Here is a 19,986-nt window from a genome sequence, read left to right on the forward strand (position 1 = left end):
CACAAAGATCATTTCCATTCCTAACTGTAGTTTTCTTAGGCTACAAACTGGTGCATGATGGGTATAATCCCATTTAGCGCCACATAGACACCTTAACGTTGACACAGCATTAACATGGTCACCTAAGTTCTTTAAGAGACTGGCACCACCACCTCCTCGGATTTAATGCAACACTTGGAGACAAAGGCTGAGCTCTGTTTTCAGTAGCAAGGTAAAAAGAGGTTCTTGGCCCCCTCTGTTGAAAGCCCCGCGGTGTGTACTGTAACAGATCAGCAATGGGGGGGCTTCTTATCCCAACACCACCACCCGAGTGTGAGGCGGATGGCATCGAACAAAGGAGACCCACACAGTGTGTGAGATACCAGCAGACACACGTCATGAATGAGTCATGAGGAAGGACTGCAGGGCACAAGCTGCACATGTTTCAACCTCGAAGACTCCGTTGCAAATGAGGACTCAAACCACATATAACCGCACCAAAAACTAGGTAAAAATAGTCAAATCAAAGGTTGAGCAATGAGAGAAAATAAAGGATTAAGGGGTTTAATACTTTTGCCTTTCCTTCCAGCATCCCCAGGGTAAAACATGCACTCGTACTAAACTTCGGAGAAAATGTCATCATAATGCCAACATAGTCTAGTCTATATCCATAATCAGTTTACAAGTAAACCATGTAAATGAGTGTAAAAGGTTTCTCAAAAAATATGCTGGGCTGAAAAGTTGAATGTTCTTTAGTTTCTAGAAAACATGAGCAAAGTGCATGTTCTCACACAAAACAAATCGAGCATTTCAGGATTGCATAGTGTTACTTGAAAAGTTTCTTTAATGTTCAAAGAAATGAAATGAAACAGCCTTTATTTGTCACATATACATTACAGCACAGTGAAATTCTTTCTTCGCATATCCCATCCTTGGAGGTTGGGGTCAGAGCGCAGGGTCAGCCATGATACGGCGCCCCTGGAGCAGAGAGGGTTAAGGGCCTTGCTCAAGGGCCCAACAGTGGCAACTTGGCAGTGCTGGGGCTTGAACCCCTGATCTTCCGGTCAACGACCCAGAGCCTTAACCACTTGAGCCACCACTAATTTCTTAAGTTAAATTCAAAGTACAAAACTAATGAACATCATGTTCTCCTTCATACAGACCAATACACCAAAAAAATGTAAGAAATGCATGGAATTAAAGGCTTAATTACAGATACGTTAAGGTCACTTAATATACAGCATCCATGACCTGCAGTTTAGGTTCCAGTAAAGAAACCTGAACTGTGAAGGAGAAGCTTGGCATTTCTGTTCACTGTGATGGTGGTTCACATAAAAAGTGCACAAACAAAATCAAAAGCCCCTAACAAAACCAGCTATATTAGATAGTAGCTAAATCAATAGCTACCTCAGTATCAGACATCAGTATCAGGCCACTGAATAAATCATCAAAAACAATGTAATATTTGTTAACGAAAAGTTACATTAATTTGTTTTTCAGATCATAAGACGCTTCTTCAGGAGATCAGCATTACAGGCGACTGTCCAGAGGTCGTATTTCTTCTCACCGTCTGATGAATCCTGTGTTTTGAGACTTGATCGACAGCACAAGGTCTCTCGGTGCTCCAGTGTAAATCCACAGATAAACAAGCTGACAACCACCTGTTTATCCCTGGAAGTTTTATGAACATCTGCGTAGTATCTCAAAAGGTCACCGGTCAGTCTGAATAAACAGTTCCTGATATATGTTTAGTTCTGTAAATTGCCATCTCATTCATTTAATCCAGATTAGGCACATGATTAAACGTAATCAAAATCTATGTCTCAGAACACTGAATCACATTATAACCAGTTAAGGCACCCATAACTTTAAAAAACAAACTATAAATAAGAAAAGAAACAGCTGTTCTGTGATGCACAATATCAGTTAGGATATCAGTAATAAATGTTCAACATTTATGAACAGATGTTAATAAAGAACTTACAGCGTGTAGTGACCAATTACGGTCACTTATTGCATATTCATTAACATGCATCTGACCAACAGCAATCTAAACTTAATCCATATACTCCACACCCATCATCACTGACCTCAGTGATCACTCAATAGAAAAGAAGGTTAAAGTCTGTATTTAGCCATTAAATACATATGTATACATTTGCCCTTGTATTACAAAGTTCTTTTATAACTGTATACGTTCCACCATGTTCTATTTTAATCAGCAGATCAGCATATGCATAGTAAAGGCTACTATTAAAGCCCTAAATCTGAACTACAGCAATCTGGAATGTTTAAACCAGCTTTCTCTCGAATGCTGAAGAACACGGAGGAGTTGGCACCATCAAGTGGTTTGTAATAAGTATTGCCTCAGTGTTAGAGCCTGCACCACTGCAGATGTTCAATCTTCTAACCAGCCAAAAAAAATGTTATCAAGTGACCTAGCTGCCAAAAAAACAAGCGAATATGACTTTAAAATTGGTCTACAGTACCCACATAGTGCATTTTTTCAGTAAACAGGAGTTATCTGTATCTATATCTGTGCAATTCATCTAATTATATTGAACGAATAATAAGATATTCATATGATCTGTATTCGGATTTACACCCAAAGTGGGCACGGTTTAAACCAGGACGGATTTTTAAAACAAACAAGACCTAGAAGGCAGTCAGTATTCCCTTAGAAACACTACACTAAACCCAGAGGTAGAAATGCCAGCACTGCCGGCATGTCATAAATAAGCACAGCAAATACACAGCAAATTACAAAACATGGTCTTTGTTTTTCTGCTATTGTTTGTCCCATGACAATTTTGTTGTGTTCTGCAGGATCCCAGTTCTGAGGCACACCATAAGTCTCGACTAGATGTACTTACACTGCATCTGAGGCAGAAATGCACCCTGAACGAGGAACCGGTTCACTGGAAGATTATATAAACACATTTACTTATTAACACCTGGCCGCAATTTAGCCTATTTTCCAATTTAACAGCAGGAAGTGGAGGTGTAAGGAAACTGGAAGCCCCAAACCAAACCCACAAAGCCAAACAGAGATCAGAAGTAAGAAACCGATCCTACCCACGACTCCAATAATGTTTCCCAGGTTACTTTAGAAAAAAACTATTTAAACGTATTGAATGCATATCGGCCAGCAACAGTCAGCATTTGATTTGAGGAAGAGGAAGATCGATTGCACTGAATTAAGAAAAATCAATGATCTCAATTCAATTACTTCAAAATGTGAGCTCCAAAACATTTGAAAGGAGGCAGTGACCAGTATACCGAAATAAGTCATTGCTCTAAATCCATCAAAGCTGCAGCAGTTGTAAAGGTGTTTTACATTAGATTATAAATAAAGAGTGAATCTTGACTATCTTATATCAAAATGTATCTGTCTATGTATCTGTATATGAGGAAGTCACAGCAGAGAGTCTTGTAGATCATCATGTCAGATGTCCTTACAACATCTGGAGCTGTACAGAAAGTGCTGTGAGGTTTCCCTATAAAATATGTGTCCTCTCCTGAAAGAACCACTGCTGGTGTGATGAGCCGCTGCACGGGCGGAGAGCAGGACCCGGGTTGTCGTTGTCCACCTGCTGCACAGCTTCGACACACTTCTGAGTTTGGACGTGGTACAGAGTCCCATCCTGTTAAAGCAGAAGATATAAAGGATTCTGGCTGTAATACCTACCACTGCTTCACACTTCACAACCCAGCAAAGATGGTGAACAAATCTTTTTAAATCTAATTTCATATTTAATTATACAAGAAAATAATTTGGATCTATTTGGTTGTACTGAGATAGGAACAGAATAGCAGCTTACCTGAAGTCAGCTGCTGAGCTAATCAATAAACAGCAATTATGCTTTTTGGATGCTGCACATGTGACATGTAGAGCATATGTAGCACTGTAGCAGCCTCATAAAAATCCAAGTAAAAACATTTGTTCACATTCATTTTGACATTTTATTATAGATAAAATGTAGTGGACCTGACTCTCACACACCTACATGGGCCTTCTCCAATCTTTTCACACAAAGCTGGAAGCACACGATTGTATAAGATGTTTGCAATAGCATTACAACTCCCCTTTACTGGAACTGAAGAGGCTCAAACCTGTTCCAGCATGACAATGCACGTGTGCACAAAGTGAGGTCCATGAAAACATGTTTTTCCATGGCTGAAGTAAGAGAAATCGAGTATCCTGCACACAACCCTGACCTCAACACCTTTGGGATGAACTGAAATGCTCCAACCTCATTAATGCTTTTGAGACTAAAAAGGGGAAATCCTCACAGCCATGCTCCAAAATCCAGTGGAAACTGGCTAAACTATCTAATGTGATTTCTCCATTTCTGTGTTGTTTCAGGAAAATCTTTATGTTTATCTTCTTAAAGTACAACAATTAATTAAAAACATTACACACTAGTATAAATAGAGGCTGTCTGTTGATTTTAAATGAGACGCCCTGCAGGGTTTGCCAAAGGCACCTCGTTCGATCAATTACAGAATGACAGGGCTGAATGTCAGTGTGTTTGCTCTTTCTCTCTGAAAGCGCTCCAAGGCCTCAGGCCAGCTCAATCACAGGCACCGACGCAATCCAGAGTTTCACACTTCCCCTTATAAATCCAACAAACACTGGTCTCTTTTAGCGCCGCCTTACAGGGTCACTCTGAGCTCACTCACTGGATTTGACTGTTCACAATACTGAGAAAAACTTTCGAGTTTATAAACTACGGCAGATTAAGCATGTTCCCACGATCAGCATCCTGTCATATCCGGCCAGCTGTAATGCTACTAATCAGCATATGGTCAGCAAAAGTGCAAATCTGAGCATTCTCATGGCAATGAGTTTGCTAACTATATTCCCAAGCGTCTTTTCTAAATATTCACTGCAGTTTCAGAAATGCCAAGCTGCTCATTACTGTGACCATATATAAATAATCAAATGCCTGCTGAAGCTAATTCAAGTACCACACGCCTCCTGCTGTTTCTCAACTTTCTATGTTTTTTTTTTTTTTAATGCCACAGCACTGATGGCGAGTGAGTCACGTCTCACCTCTCTGAACACAAACTTCTGGTCATCAGGGACGGGCTGGTCTGGTTTTCGGCATAGATTAATGCTGAGGAAGGTGGAGATGGGATCGGCCATGGCACAGCCTGCGGGCTCCCTTGTGTTGTAACGGATCTCGTTTTCTGAAGAATGTTCGAAAAACTGCTCACAGAAAAAACAAACGCATGAGAAGGATCATTAGGATTCACAGAGTTTCACTGACATCTATTAATTATCAGAAACACAAGTTTTTTTAACCGCTATAAATATTAGAGCGAGAAAGAAGAGAGAGAAGAAAATAACACAGAGATGGAGATTTACAGTGGAAGGCAATTCTGCTCATATTGTGGAAATTTTTCCAAAAGCTTCCTACCTGGTTTTGGCCCATGCCATGGCACTGATACAGAATGATCCTGTTGCCCGCCACGTTATGGTCACTGGGTGGATTGTAGTCAAAGCAATAGTTAGACATCCCTCGATTCTTTAGCTAGAATTAAGATGAGAATAAAAAAAAGTAAGAGAGAAGTAAAAGCAGGTATAATTATAAACCAAGAGACACATCCTTGGTCACTTTACCATTCCAAACATGCCGGGTCGATCCTCTGGGACATGGATGTCTGGATAGACATTCTCCAGGAACCATTTAAAGTCCTTACAGCCAAGACGCATCCTTAGCTTCTTCCTTTCCGTCACATCGCCAAATGCCTCCTAAACACGAAAACTAATTTCATGACAATGTCCAATAGCATCTTTATGCTTAGATGTGTAACGAAAAGTGCCGAAGTCACTAAAAATGTGATATGCTCTTTGGATGCGCATTAAAATAAAGTTTTACTTCAAATTATTTTTTTTGTGATAGGATTAATGCAACAGAGGAAAACATACTAGTTACTATATATAGTTAATGAGCTGCAATGAGTCGCTTTGATACTTTTACTGGCATTCTGACCATATCGAGCTGATGCAACATGCAAATAAAACAAGGTTCCTCCATGACCTGGGTGCTACATAAAGACAACACAGAACTAAGGGCTAAAAAGTACATTTTCACATTAAAGACCATGCTGTGAGCACCGTCAGAATTACAGGAAAACTTGCAAGCATATATCATAAACCAACTCAGACACTTCGAGTCAAGAAATTACTCTGACTATATAGTGACAGACAGACGCTTTAACCAATCAGGGCAGAGAAAGAGTGTTAAGAGTATGAGAAGGTTATTGTGCAGTTTGTACTGTTACACAGTTGTAGCTCTGTGTACTTCTCTGTATTTTGTATTTCAAACTCACTTAGGGTGTCTGCTTGCCCTTGGTGTGTAACCCTTAGTGCTTTGTGTGTTTAGGCATGAGGTAGACTGTAGAATTCTAGCCAAGTGTGTTTGACAGGCTAGAGAACAAAATACACAGATTAGATAACGAGATCCACACATTGCAAGCAACCAGAACAATTATTTTCTTTTGCTAGCTAAAGTTAGTTGTGTCTAAATCTCGTTTCTATCCATCAGCATCAGATATGCCCGGAAACCTTGGATAAATCCACTCACAGCAGGGCAAGACGAGCCAGCAGAGGAGAACACTGTGAGATTACAGCAGAGCAAAGGAGAGGTTTTACTTGTTACATGTTCAAGAAAATGCAATATCTCTTTAGTTAATTGGCTCATGCATGTCATACTAAAGGTTTTTTCAGTATATCACTGGTGTCATTACCATTTAGTTGTGATGAATGCATATACAATATATATATATATATATATATATATATATATATATATATATATATATGGTACTCTAACTACACAGTTCTATCCATCCCTGCATTTTTGGAACAGCTTATCCTACTCAGGGTTTTGGGGGGCCTGGAGCTTATCCCAGAGCACAAGGCAAAACACAACTGCACACACACACACACACATACACACTCAGGCGCCTGGGCAATTTGGAGATGCTACAAGGCGTGTGTCTGGAACAAAGAATAGATGGAAGAAACTTCTGAATCATGCAAACTCTACACATAGAGAGCTGGGAATCGAACCCCCAACCCGAGAAGAAAATGGTTAACTACTAAGCAACTGTGTCCTCAACTACACACATTAAAATGTTTATTGAAAACTATTCAAGCTGGGTAAACGTCAAAAAACTCTCAGCTCCCAACAGTCATCGAATGAACCCACTGATCTAAGCTGGACCAAAACAAATAGTAGATTTCATAATCTTCTGTTATGATGCTGCTTCAAAGTGGGAGGGCTTTTTTGTTTGTTTTTATTCTGCTGTTTTAGCAATGACGAAGAACACTAAACACTTCCCAAAGGTTATAGAGTCAAAGTTTTCATGAAGCTCATACAAAACAGCTGAGCTGCATGTGGAGAATTATTTCTTTTGTCGATTTAGTACAAAGGCAAATGGGTTTTTTTTTTCCCCGTCACTACAGTGACAAAATGTACCATCACCAGAAAACACAAATTCACTGGCAGAAATAAAAGCAATTCACGCAGAGAGGGATACGTTTCATAAAATCATAACAAGTAAACCTGCTGGAGAGGCCACCTGTGTATGTTCTCCACACAGCTTGTGCAGCTCAGCCATTTACAGAAGCCGAGTAGCTGAAGAAAATTCAATTTCCAAACAGCTAAGATTGTGTGTCCTACAAAAAAGGCAATTTTACCAAATATAAGGTTGTGCTGGAATATTCCTGAGGAATACATACTCAAACTGATATACTTTGAATACATCTTGGCACTCTCTGTCCTGGGCTGACTGTGATCCTGGGCTGACTGAGTGACATCATTTGTTTATGTCCTTATCTTATGACCGTGAGATCCTTTATTTTGACCTAGAAGGCTTTCACTCACTGCCTTCCCAGAATTCAGCTCAGAGGTAGCGTCGGCAGCTTGGCTCAGGCTTCTTCACCGAGAGAACCCGAAAAATACTAATACATTTCAAAGTACTATTCAAATGCGACTTTTCATAGATGGGAACATGGCCTTCCATTCTTTTTCCGATGCATAAATACACAGTCCTCAAAATCATTTCAAGAATTTTAAGCATTTAAAATGTGGAGCAAGAGATCGACTGTAAAACTCTGTACCTGACTGTAAACGAGCTTTTCCACAAAAATATGGAGTTGACTAATTCCCCGATGTCTCTGCTGATTGAGCTTTGTCAGCAAGATAATAAAACAGGTAACAGAGTATTAGATAATGCTAAGTAAACATTTTTTTTTTTTACAGTGTCTAATTTGCCAAGGAACACTGCAGGGAAATCCTGCTGAACCTGGGGGTGTGTTATGAACATTGTTACTGGATGCATGAAATTCATTCTCAGACAGTCCTGTGTTTCCGTGTTTAAAAAATGTGCCCTATATGGCACAAGACAAAGAACAATGACAAAAGGAAGCAAGGTTATGTAGGGCTTTATAGGTTAATTGGAGTTGTATGTACTGTGTGCAGTTTAGGAAGTGAACAAGAAAAAGAGAGTAGGCTCTCTGGTAAACGTTCTAGCAAACTCGAAAAAGAATATGAAGCAGTGACTTGGGGAAAAGACCAACTTCTGCAGGAAAAGATGGACAGTAATTAAGTGTTTCATGATAGAAAAGCCTGATAGATAGCTAACATAACAAATTTGTAATTGGTGCATTTACATTTTCTTTTATTCAAAGAAACTTACAGATGAAGAAACACAAGCAAATATATTTAAAGCATAAGACCATATGTAAGTAGTGCTACCATATGCTTTTCCACTAGATTTTTTAATGAGTGTTTAAGGAGCACAGAGTACAGGTGTATGAAAACAATGGCAAAAAGTTAAAGAGAAGCTTGTATTTAACATCACTATACTCCTGCGCAGAGACAATTATTCCAAAACATCTTGCTGGTCAAAATGAAAACCTGACAGACGAGGATGTTTTAGCTCTGACGTGCTTTCTAACTGATATGCAGTACATAAGGTATGCAGGCAATTATGTAAACAGTGAGGCTTACTTCCCTGTTACGTCTGCAAATCAAGCACATTAGCGCTGTGTTTCAATGTCAGTCATACATGAAAAAAAAAAATTACCTCCTGATTACATTTATTGTTACACTGTCTATAAAAAATGTCAATTATTTAATACTATAACATTAAACACATTTCCTTTAATGATGAACCATACACTCAAGCTATTATTTTTTTTTATAATGTGACTATATAGTCGCTGAGTATAGGTCAGCATTTCAGTATTATTTATATAGAAACTTCTCAAAGGCATCGCACCTGTAACAAATCGCTTTGCAGATATTTTCTAAAAGAAATACCACAAATCTGGGATATCAAGTTTGTAGCCATCACAGTTATACACTTAGTACAGTACATGAAATCTTGCTGAACTATGATCAGACTTCCAGAGCACACAGGGATTGTACAAAAGTACATGAAGTGAGGTTTAACCTTTAAAAGAGATTTAAGAAGCAAGTACAATATCGCTTGTAAAATTCCAGTATAATCTCTCAGTATGTGGCTGCTTTAAAGAGCAAAAGACTGCATGGCTCAGCATTATAAGGGATCCTGAGATGAAGCTGTATTGTTCTATAATTCTTATGGATGTCGTCTGGCAAAGAGAAATCAGAATACGGAAAGCTGGCCCATAGGAAATACTCTAAAAATGAAACAGGCTAAGATCCATTACTATGAGCACTAACCTTCAAAATAGCTGAACCCAGCAGTGGCATCTACACAAAAAAAAATAAAAAAAACAACAGCCAGGACAATACATTCTAACCACCAATTATTCGGACACAAAGCCACAGACGTCTAAACGCCTACACAGTGCCACCTCATCACCTCTTAGATATGAGGAATAATCGCGATGTGGCCTCGCCCGTATACTATAAGGAAGTGCAGTTAGAGGCGAGGAGCTCGTTTGCTTGAATGTGTATGCTCAGCACACAATCCTGCCACCTCAGACGCTATGGAGTGCTGAGCTATGGCCCACAGAGGAGCACTGCACACGCTGTTTGCAGGCGACAGCTGTTGGAAGCAGAACCCAGTTGGAGCTATTTAGTAGCACTGAGTAGTGATGGATGACTTCCCCTACTGATGAGAAGATGATTCATCAGAGTGCAATGGCCAAACGACCAGCTGGGTGCCTGGGTACCATAAAAGCAGATGCGTAATAATTTATAATTGTGACTGGGCCTTTTTTTTTTTTTAAGCTGTTTGCTTGGACCAGAGTTTTTACACTGAATAGAGAGGTTGAGGATCAACCCATCATTGACCGTTGACATTTTTAGGTCGCAACTGCAGAATGAAAAGCGATTACAGGGGGAAATGTATATGGCTGGTGGGTTGTATACCAAATAAATGAGACGATTCAAATTTCTCAGCAAGTAAAGACTTTCAAAAGATATGTACCAATCCATTACCAAGTACGAGTACTAAAGCTGATCCGTACCTGATGCTCGGAGTTTTTAATTTTTCGAAATGATCCACTGACATCCGCTGGTAGCTCAAGTGGTTAAGCATCTGGGTTGAGGATCGGGGTTCAAGCCCCAGCACCACCAAGCTCCACTGTTGGGCAAGTGAACAAAGAAAAGAATACCACTGTGCTGTAACGTATGTGTGTCGATACTAAAGGCTTCATGTACTTATGTTCTCTCATGTTATGTTGACGGACAGCACATATGTTCCATGTAAACATAGGACACATTTATGTAGTTATTCATTTCATCTTAGGTAACTGCTTTATCCTGGTTGTGAATGGATCCGAGAAAACATGGTACCAAGCGGGTAAGGTACTCTAGGTAATTATACAGCAACCAATCACACACTCATTTACACAATGCGGACTGTGGGAGGAAACCCACAAAAAAAAAACAGGAAAATGTACAAAACTCCAAACAGAATGTAAACAGAGCTCAAAATCGAACCAGAGACTATGGAGCTGTGGCATATAAAACACAGCTCATCACAAAGCACACTGCCATCACACCTCACGATTATAATTATAGTCTATTAGAGTATATAGTATAACAAGTAGATAAACATTGTTACTATTTCCATATTGCTGTGGTGATGTTAAATAAATTGAAACCACTTATGTGTTCGTTTCATGCTGCATCAACTTACACCCATCCAAGACTGCCTCATTTTCGTACAACAGCACAGGCTGTTGTGTTTTTTCCCTTTTTTATTGACTTTATCCATTTTTCCTGGCACAACATCATCCCATGTGAGGATGAGAGCACTCATCTTTCTTTAAACACAGACAGACACTACTCAAGGGCAAATCAAAGACATACGCACTGTAAGAGAGATGCCACTTCTCACCTTTGTAATCGTACACTGAGCTCGGAGAACGTCACCTCAGGACTGCAGTGAACTCAGTGCTGTCTGTCACTCAATATGTTCACAGCTTGCGTGAATATGCGTGGGGCTAAGCCAAGCATCTGTATCTTATTTCTCTGAGACCTTGTAATCAATCAGGGTCTGTTTACACTGTTGTTGAGCTGTCATTTAGAGGACGCGAATGTGATAAATGGGCCCGAGGAAACTGGGAGGAAACAAAGGGATGACAAGCCACAATAAGGACATGTAAACAGCAAGGACAGTGAACGTACCAGGCGAGCGTGGGGATTGCGGTGGTAGTACAGGTCCTTGTAGTTGTCCATCCAGACCTCTGCTGCCCGGACGCTGTTGGCTAAAGCCTTGCTGCGTGAATAGGGAGCCTTTTTAGGGAAGACATGGCCCACATGGGAACAGGGATGGATCTCTAAACTCCCTCCACACTGCCAGATCTGGGAAAAGCAACAACAATTAGTCTCACAAATATCACAGTAAAGGCTCATTCCTTTTATTTCCCATCTAGGATTAATAACATTTTTATCTCATTATACAGTGAGAACATGTGTATGGTGAAGCAGTGATATGGATGCCAAAGACTGACAATCTAAAAGATAAAAAAGGTGAAAAACATAAGATAACCTAGAGTACTGTGCAAAAGTCTTGCAAAAGAAATAAAGCAAATGTGCCTTCAGAATTAATGCCTTCAAAGAGCAGCAAAGCGTAATAATGACAAAATTTATATTCTAAAACTGTCTGTTCAATGGACATGCAACACAAATGTACAAAGAAATATTCTTTCAGGTCTTGAATGATGAAACAGAATGAATCTATATGAATATATAGATATCTACTGCAAGTTCTGTAACTTATAAAAGGTTAGACCATCATTACATGAAATAAATCAGATATAACTTTTTAACATTCATTTATTTATACATATCATTAACTCATTTTATAAATTGAATTGATTAATTGATATATATATGAAATATACAGCTCTTAAAAAAAAAAAATAAGAGACCACTGCCCAATCTCCAGATTTGAACCCTACTGAAAACCTCTGGAATGTCATCAAGAGTTGTTCAATGTTTGCTTAATGTTATTTAGCCAAAGCATTAACACAGTTTGTTTACAAATTATTTGCATTTTGTTTTATTTGAGTTATTAAGCTCTGCAAATACTGCATGATCTTGGGTTATGTTGATGTGTTGTCATTTCCTTTAAATATGCACTCTAAATAACAATAGTTATATTTTGAATTTAGGAGAAATATTGCAATCTATAAATGCCCAGTGTATGTGCATGTCCAATCTTATACGCAAAGGGATTGTGTGAGTGCAGGTTTTCATTCCAATCAAGCAGGAGCTTCACCTGATTCAACCTGTTTAATCAGTTGATCGTTGCTTTGTAGATGTGGCATGGCCTCTCCTTGGCTGGAATTAAAACCTGAACCCACACTGGTCCTTTACAGATAAGATCAGACACAACGTATCTAGAATATCTTTGTGTGCTGTAGCATTATGATCTCCCTTCACTGGAACAGGCCAAAACATGATGCACCACAATATCATTGTGCGCAATGTGGGGTCCATGGAGACAGCTTGCCCTGGCTGGAGTGGAAAAACTTGTGTGATCTTCTTATGCTCTGACCTCACCACACCGAACACTTTTGGTATAAATTGGAAGCCTGGCTGTGTTCAACATCAGTGTCCAACCTCAGTTATTCTTAAGTTTCTGAATGGGATAATCCACCAAATATTTACGGTCCAAAATCCAGTGTAAAGACTTCCCAGAAGGGTGGAAGCTATTCTATCAGAAAAGGGGGCTCAAACTCCATATTAACATCCAGGGTTTTAAAAAGGGATGTTCAGCAAGCACATATAGTTGTGTTGGACACATGTCCACAAATTATACAGCCAAAAGTAAAGTATAGATAATAGACTGATGATTTCTGAACTCTGTGCGCTATTCCAGATCTATAGATATGCAAGCATACTCACTCTGAATGAGAACTCCAGGTTCTCTCCTCCCCACACCTCCATCCCCGTGTCATATGTACCCAGGTATTGAAAGTACTTCTTGCTGACTGCAAACAGACCTCCAGCCATGGTTGGAGATCTAAAGCAAAAAAACATTAAATTATTCATTATCCATTAAATTACTGTTTATCTGTTATTAATATAGTATTCACAATCTACAAAAAAACTTTTAGTCTATTTTTACGGAGAGCTAGCTATGGTGATATTTACACTACGTTGATGTAGCAAGATACAACTGTTTACACTAAGGGCGTAAAGTAATGCCAGTAGGTTTGTTATAGTGCTCCATATGTCCGTGTCTATATCCTGATTTCAAATGAAGAGGCATGGCTTAAACCAGACGTGTCTTTCTTTCTCTGTCTCTCTCCACCCAGAGGTGGATTTATCAGCGTTGCCAGCATGGTATGTATTCTGGCTCTGTCTCAAGATCATAACTACATTACAAACTACCACACTTTGGCAGGCACTACCATAAAAAAAATCACAAATAGTAGCTAGAGCTTCTTTACAATTTGTTAGATCAGAATGACAATATTGCTTTATTTATAAATGTTCTTTAAATATTAACACTGCGCTAGCAGAGTTATGCACCTGATGACATCAGTAGAGGATTGTCTGCGTTTCTGCTCATATTCAGGAACACTGTGCCACGTGAAAACAAGTCTCCAGTCAAAGCCACCGATCTGAGGCTCTCCTGAGTTGCCCAGATACTGGAATGTGTTCCAGTCAATCACATCTATTACAGGACAGACAACGGCGCTAGGTTCCTCCTTTATTCTGCACAACAGAGAGACAGGGACATGAAGAATAGTACAAGGATTGGTTGGTTGGTTAGATAGATGGACAGAATGATGAATGATGAAAGGATAGATGAATGAATGTTTAGTTGAAAAACAGATGCATACATGGATCAATGGTTTGTTGGTTTGATGGATAGATGTACAGAATGAAAAATGAATAAAACATTGTTTAGTTGTTTGACTGAATGTATGGATGGATGTCATGATGAATCTTTGCATGTATATTGGTTGGTACTGGATGGATGGATGGATGGATGGATGTCTTACCTGTGCAGCAGGGGCTCCAGCCAGCCCTCATGACACTCACAGTGACAGTCCAGGAAAGTCAGCACATCACCTGTGGCTATGGAGGCCCCCAGGAGCCGAGCCCTGACCAGACCCTCTCTCTTCCTCGCTCGGATCAGACGTACTTTCCTCAGGTCAGCTATGTATTTCTCCAGAGGCTGCTTCAAATGCTCTAAAGAATCACACAGAAGAATTAACACAAAAGTCTCTCTGTTTTTACATCCTGATTGTGTATAAATTTGACAGGATGAAATTAACACAGTGTAGGTGTTCCTCCATACCTCGGTCACTGTAGTCATCCACAAGAATGACCTCCTTTAATAGAATGTCAGGTGAGGTTTCCAGAACACTGTGCACTGTGCGCAATAAAGTAGACCAGGCCTCATTGTAAAAGGCAATCACTACTGATGTGGAGGGTAAACTCCGGTAGTCATACTTCAGGTTTTTGCATCTGAATATGGAAAGACAACAACATGGTTAGAGATTATTATTGATTCTCACAAATACACAACATTTGAAAGAGCAACAGTTTACAATCAATATAAAAACTTTCTTAGAAATTCAAGGTGTTGCCCCTCCCTGGCCTACAGTGATGTTAGATGGGACATAAATGTCCTAATAAATCTTGTGATAATGACAGAAGTTGTAGCTACTGTTAGTATAACAATATTCAAATTATTCCAGAGAACAAACACTAAGATGAATGCAAATTCGTTACTACGTGGCTACGACACTGCGAAGGAGTGAGACTTCTTGAAAATACTCTCAGTGGTCTGTGGTCTTTATTACTTCATACACTGGCCATTTTGTCACATAAATTTACCATATAGCTCTCCATTTTCAGTACTAACAACAATATGGTAGTGTGTGATGCTATATATATATATATAGTATATATGAGTATGTATATATGTATATATATATATATATATATATACATACATATATATATACATACATACATACATACATACATACATACATATATATATATATATATATATATGTATGTATATATATATACACACTTCCTTTAAATCAAAAAATTATTTATGTAAGAAAAACATAAATAATAAAAAAAAAAGGATACCATATTTTACACTAAATGTAAAAAAAAATAAATAAAAACAGTTGAAAATAAGCTGTAATAAATCACTGTAATTCACTATATCAGGTGAGTTTAAACAGTCTGGAGGATTCGAGAAAGAGATGTATTGACTTTTGGAAGCTTCTTATTGGCCAGTTGTCTTCATTAGGAGTTAAGTGGAAATCTGCCTCTGGCTGTAATTAGATCCAGGACCATTTTGCCCTTGATACCATGGGAAAATTCACGACTTAGCCAATACCTCAGACAAAAATGTGAACCTCAACAAGTTAAGTTTTTCCCTAAAGGCAATTTCCAAACAAGTGAATTTACCAGGAATATCTGTATATCAGACTAATGTATGCAAATCTAAAAAACTTTGGAGCCCACAGACATTGCATTGGTAAGGAAGGAAGCACAAATTAACTCATTTACATTTAGGGCATTTGGCAGACGCCCTTATCAAGAGCAACTTACAATTGATCTCATTTTATACAGCTTAGCAATTGAGGGTTAAGGGCTTTGAGCAGGGGCCCAGCAGTGGCAGCTAAGTGGACCTGGGATTCAAACTCACAACCTTTTAAGCAGTAGTCCAACTCCCACTGATGGACAAACTTTGGCCCAGAAGGTTCAAATGTTTAAGGTTACAACATAGAAAATGAAGTGAAAATACCAGGCAAAAGTAAGGTTGTACATCTACCATTAAAACAGTCAGATGAAAATAACAAATTGTTTGGCCATGGTGTTCAGATGTACACTGATCAGGCATAACATTATGAGCAGGGATGAACATGAACATCCTCATCATGGCACCTGTTAGTGGGTGGGATATATTAGGCAACAAGTGAACATTTTGTCCTCAAAGTTGATGTATTAGAAGCAGGAAAAATGGGCAAGAGTAAGGATTTGAGCGGGTTTGACGAAGGGTCAAATTGTGATGGCTAGACGACTGGATCAGAGCATCTCCAAAACTGCAGCTCTTGTGGGGTGTTCCCGGTCTGCAGTGGTCAGTATCTATCAAAAGCAGTCCAAGGAAGGAAAACTGGTGAACTGGCAACAGGGTCATGGGCGGCCAAGGCTCATTGATGCACGTGGGGAGTGAAGGCTGGCCCGTGTGATCCGTTCCAACAGACGGCTACTGTTGCTCAAATTGCTGAAGAAGTTAATGCTGGTTCTGATAGAAAGATGTCAGAACACACAGTGCATGTGGTCATAATCTTATGCCTGATCAATGTATATACGAGGAATCGGGTTGTGCCTTTTAATCTGAAGAACATCGTCGCAGCTGTGAAGCCTGAGGGTATAACTGCATTATATGTGAGATAAGATTTTTAGTGAAAACGGAACTGGTGCTCTTTGGTGTTAAAAAGAAAGAGGAAGGCTGATTATTAGACAAAATACTGCAGCAGAAAGTTCAAAATTGGTCCCAATCAGGTCTCTCAGCAGTACAGTGTTCCTAAACATGTCTCTAAAAGTTAAGAGCAGAAAAGTGAAAGTAAAATGGCCATGGCATGAATCCCACTGAGAATTTGTGGAATGAACTGGAAAGAATGTCTGAGCATGAAATGTATGGGAAAAGAAAGATGTATAGTATTAGAAACTTGGGTTAAGCAAACTTTTACTTACAGTGGATTCCATCTTTCAGGTAATCTTCGGTGGAGAGAGATTTTGTCGCTCACATAAATGTTGATCTGATGTTTCTGAAGACTTTCTTCTTCTTTTCTCTTCTCCTCTCCAGTCAGCTCCAGTCTCACGGCTTTCCCCATCTCGCCCAGCGCGTCCACATCTAAAGCTGGTTTCTCATACACAGGTCTGCGCAGGAGCTCATGATCATCCTCAGGGCTGAGATCAGATGAAACTCCTCGACGATTTGCCCGACTCACATCTGAACTTTTGTGAAACATGAAATATCCGAAGAGTGTAACACACATGAAGAAGAGCAGCAGCTTGGGGCGACTCTTGCGTCCGCATAGTGCCATCGTGGCGCTTGACTGGTCTGTTGTTTTGGATGGGTTTTTTAAAAAGGGTCTAAGAAAACAGCTGAAACTTTATGAACTGGATTCAGGGTGACATTTCCACACGCTGATGCGTTTTAATAGAAACACCGCCTTGTCTTTGAAAGGGCGTGTTTACACTATTAGATCTATTAAATCTCTGCTAACAAGACTGGAAATAATAATGATAATAATAATAATAATAATAATCCAGGTCACATATCAGAAGATCCAGTGTAAAATACGAGTCCAGCGCCATTGAACGCTCCCCGGTGCCATAACTTCTTTACGCCATTCACAAGCTCCTTTAACTTCCCCAATGTTTTCTCTCGCCTTAATGATGCAGGTAATAAGGAACTCTTCCGCACTTTGCTGAGAAAGTGTTCAGTTTGGTTTCCAGGAAGTTTGGCGTGAACCAGAGATAGGAGGAGGAGGAGGAGGAGGAGGAAGGAACCCACATTTCATGTACAAATATATCGAATCAAAGTCGACGCAAATCTTTTTTTTTCCCCTATCTTTAATTGACCTCTTCGTGTTATTATTATCCCCCCCCGTAAATAAAACTTTATGACTATGGAGTGTCGACCCTCTAGAGAAAGTTTTGCAACAACACTCGACTGTTTCCGGGCGTGAGCTGGCAACAATGTTACGCCACGTCACGTGACCAAGCTTAACCGTTTTCCTACAAGCGAGGTTAAAGTCTTAGACGTCCCTGCTGCTGCAGTATAATAATACCACTTAAAAGTCCACATCCAAGGGGTTTATAAACATGACAACAATGCAAAAAATACCCTGAAGTTGAATAAATGCACGTTTTCCCCCTATTTCCTTGATGAAATGTATGTAAGAATGACGAGTCATACTTTTTTTTTTCTTTTTTTTTTTTTAAGATGCGTCAATTAGTATCTGGTATCAGTTCAATACTATGCAATACTGATAAGAAAATAATGATTCGATATCATCTGACACTACATGGCATATATTCAATATTTTTAATAGAGATCTGGACATGTTTAACAATGTATGATGACAATCACAGCAAATCAGACTGCTCAGTAAAAAATGTCCAGAAAGATGAAATACTGCATATACCTACAAATTAAATAATTACTTAATCATCTTATGACCCCTAAAGAGTATTTTAATATAGAAAACTATAAAGGCTAACCCAATTATTCATATCAAGTTACACGTAATGTGACTCAGGGGATAAGGTGCCAATTCACTGAGCGGTATACACCGATCAGGCATAACATTATGACCAGCTACCTAATATTTTGTTGGTCCCACTTTTGCTGCCCTGATCCGTCGAGGTATATGGACTCTACTAGATCCCTGAAGGTGTGCTGTGGTGTCTGGCACCAAGATGTTAGCAGATACTTTAAGTCCTGTAAGTTGTGAGGTAGGGCCTCCATTACAATACTTAAAGGATACTTACAGGACTTTAAGGACTTGCAGCACTTAAATGATACTGTTGATAGATAGTAAGCACTGCAGACCTAACACATCAACATTGAGGACAAAATGTTCACATGCTGCCTAATATATCCCACCCACTAACAGGTGCCATGATGAGGAGATAATCAGTGTTATTCACTTCATCTCTCACTGCTCATAATGTTATGCCTGATTGGTTTATAATATACACACACACAGTGTACATGGAGGATGCACAGGGAGAACATGCAATCTTCCACGCTCACAGGACAAAGGCAAGAATATAATCAACCCTATAATCTCATTATTGATGGAATAAGAAGCACTATGTTGAATTTTATTGCTACATGCTGTCCATCTGCAATCATGCAAAAACCATATGTTGAAAAACAAGTCATGGGATATGAGGAATGCAATCAAGATTTACTGAAAATAATAGATAACAACCGATTAGTTAACATTATAACATTTCTCTTTTGCATGGTTGGCATTCAAATTGAAACACAAGTCATCAAGTCAGGAATGCTGCTACCTATTTACCAAGTCTCTGTGTGTGTGTGTGTGTGTAATACCTTGCCTCACATCACTCTTACTAAGTCATTAATTAGACTCTGTGATGTAATGCATTGCTCAACACTAATAGCCTGTTTTCAAGCTGCTGATTGATATTAGACGACCAGCCGTCACTGGTAACAGGAGTGATTTTTTACACTTACCCTGAGCCGGTAAATGTGCTGCTGTGTGATTTTTTCTATTATTCCTGATGAAGATGCTTTGGGTTTTTTTTTTGCAGACAGATAGGTCTCATGTTGTTATGATCCATGTGGCCTAGACTGAATGACAGGAGAAGATGACTGGAACTGATGGTTATCTGTCCCATTAGTATAGGAGTTTCAGGCACATCAATCATGCAAAACATGTTGGTACCTGGTACACTCACTTGCAGCTTAATGTCACTCGAAGGGGTGCACAGTGACACCTTTCCTTATATTAGCCTAAGAAAT

General features: G+C 39.3%; 1 protein-coding gene across 1 annotated transcript; it reads right to left on the bottom strand.

Annotated features, from left to right (window-relative positions):
* Positions 1-805: 805 nt before the first annotated feature.
* Positions 806-18,157, bottom strand: galnt12 (UDP-N-acetyl-alpha-D-galactosamine:polypeptide N-acetylgalactosaminyltransferase 12). Its single transcript, XM_058377478.1, has 10 exons — positions 17,178-18,157; positions 14,749-14,918; positions 14,450-14,639; positions 13,974-14,159; positions 13,344-13,461; positions 11,619-11,795; positions 5,606-5,737; positions 5,403-5,516; positions 5,036-5,191; positions 806-3,623 (listed from the first exon to the last, which is right to left on the bottom strand). The coding sequence occupies exons 1-10, from the start codon at positions 17,528-17,530 to the stop codon at positions 3,477-3,479; spliced, it is 1,743 nt and encodes a 580-aa protein (XP_058233461.1). The 5' UTR covers positions 17,531-18,157; the 3' UTR covers positions 806-3,476.
* Positions 18,158-19,986: the final 1,829 nt, after the last annotated feature.

This window comes from Hemibagrus wyckioides, linkage group LG24 (genome assembly GCF_019097595.1).
Source record: "Hemibagrus wyckioides isolate EC202008001 linkage group LG24, SWU_Hwy_1.0, whole genome shotgun sequence".
In the NCBI taxonomy this organism is placed as follows: Eukaryota; Metazoa; Chordata; class Actinopteri; order Siluriformes; family Bagridae; genus Hemibagrus; species Hemibagrus wyckioides.

Excerpts from the sequence above, each read along its gene's own strand:
- galnt12 (XM_058377478.1), bottom strand. The coding sequence starts at position 17,530 with ATGGCACTATGCGGACGCAAGAGTCGCCCCAAGCTGCTGCTCTTCTTC. Across the intron at positions 13,462-13,973 it reads TCCTCTACTGATGTCATCAG|ATCTCCAACCATGGCTGGAG; the intron begins GTGCATAACTCT and ends TTTTTGCTTTAG. Across the intron at positions 5,192-5,402 it reads ATGGCATGGGCCAAAACCAG|TTTTTCGAACATTCTTCAGA; the intron begins GTAGGAAGCTTT and ends TTCTGTGAGCAG.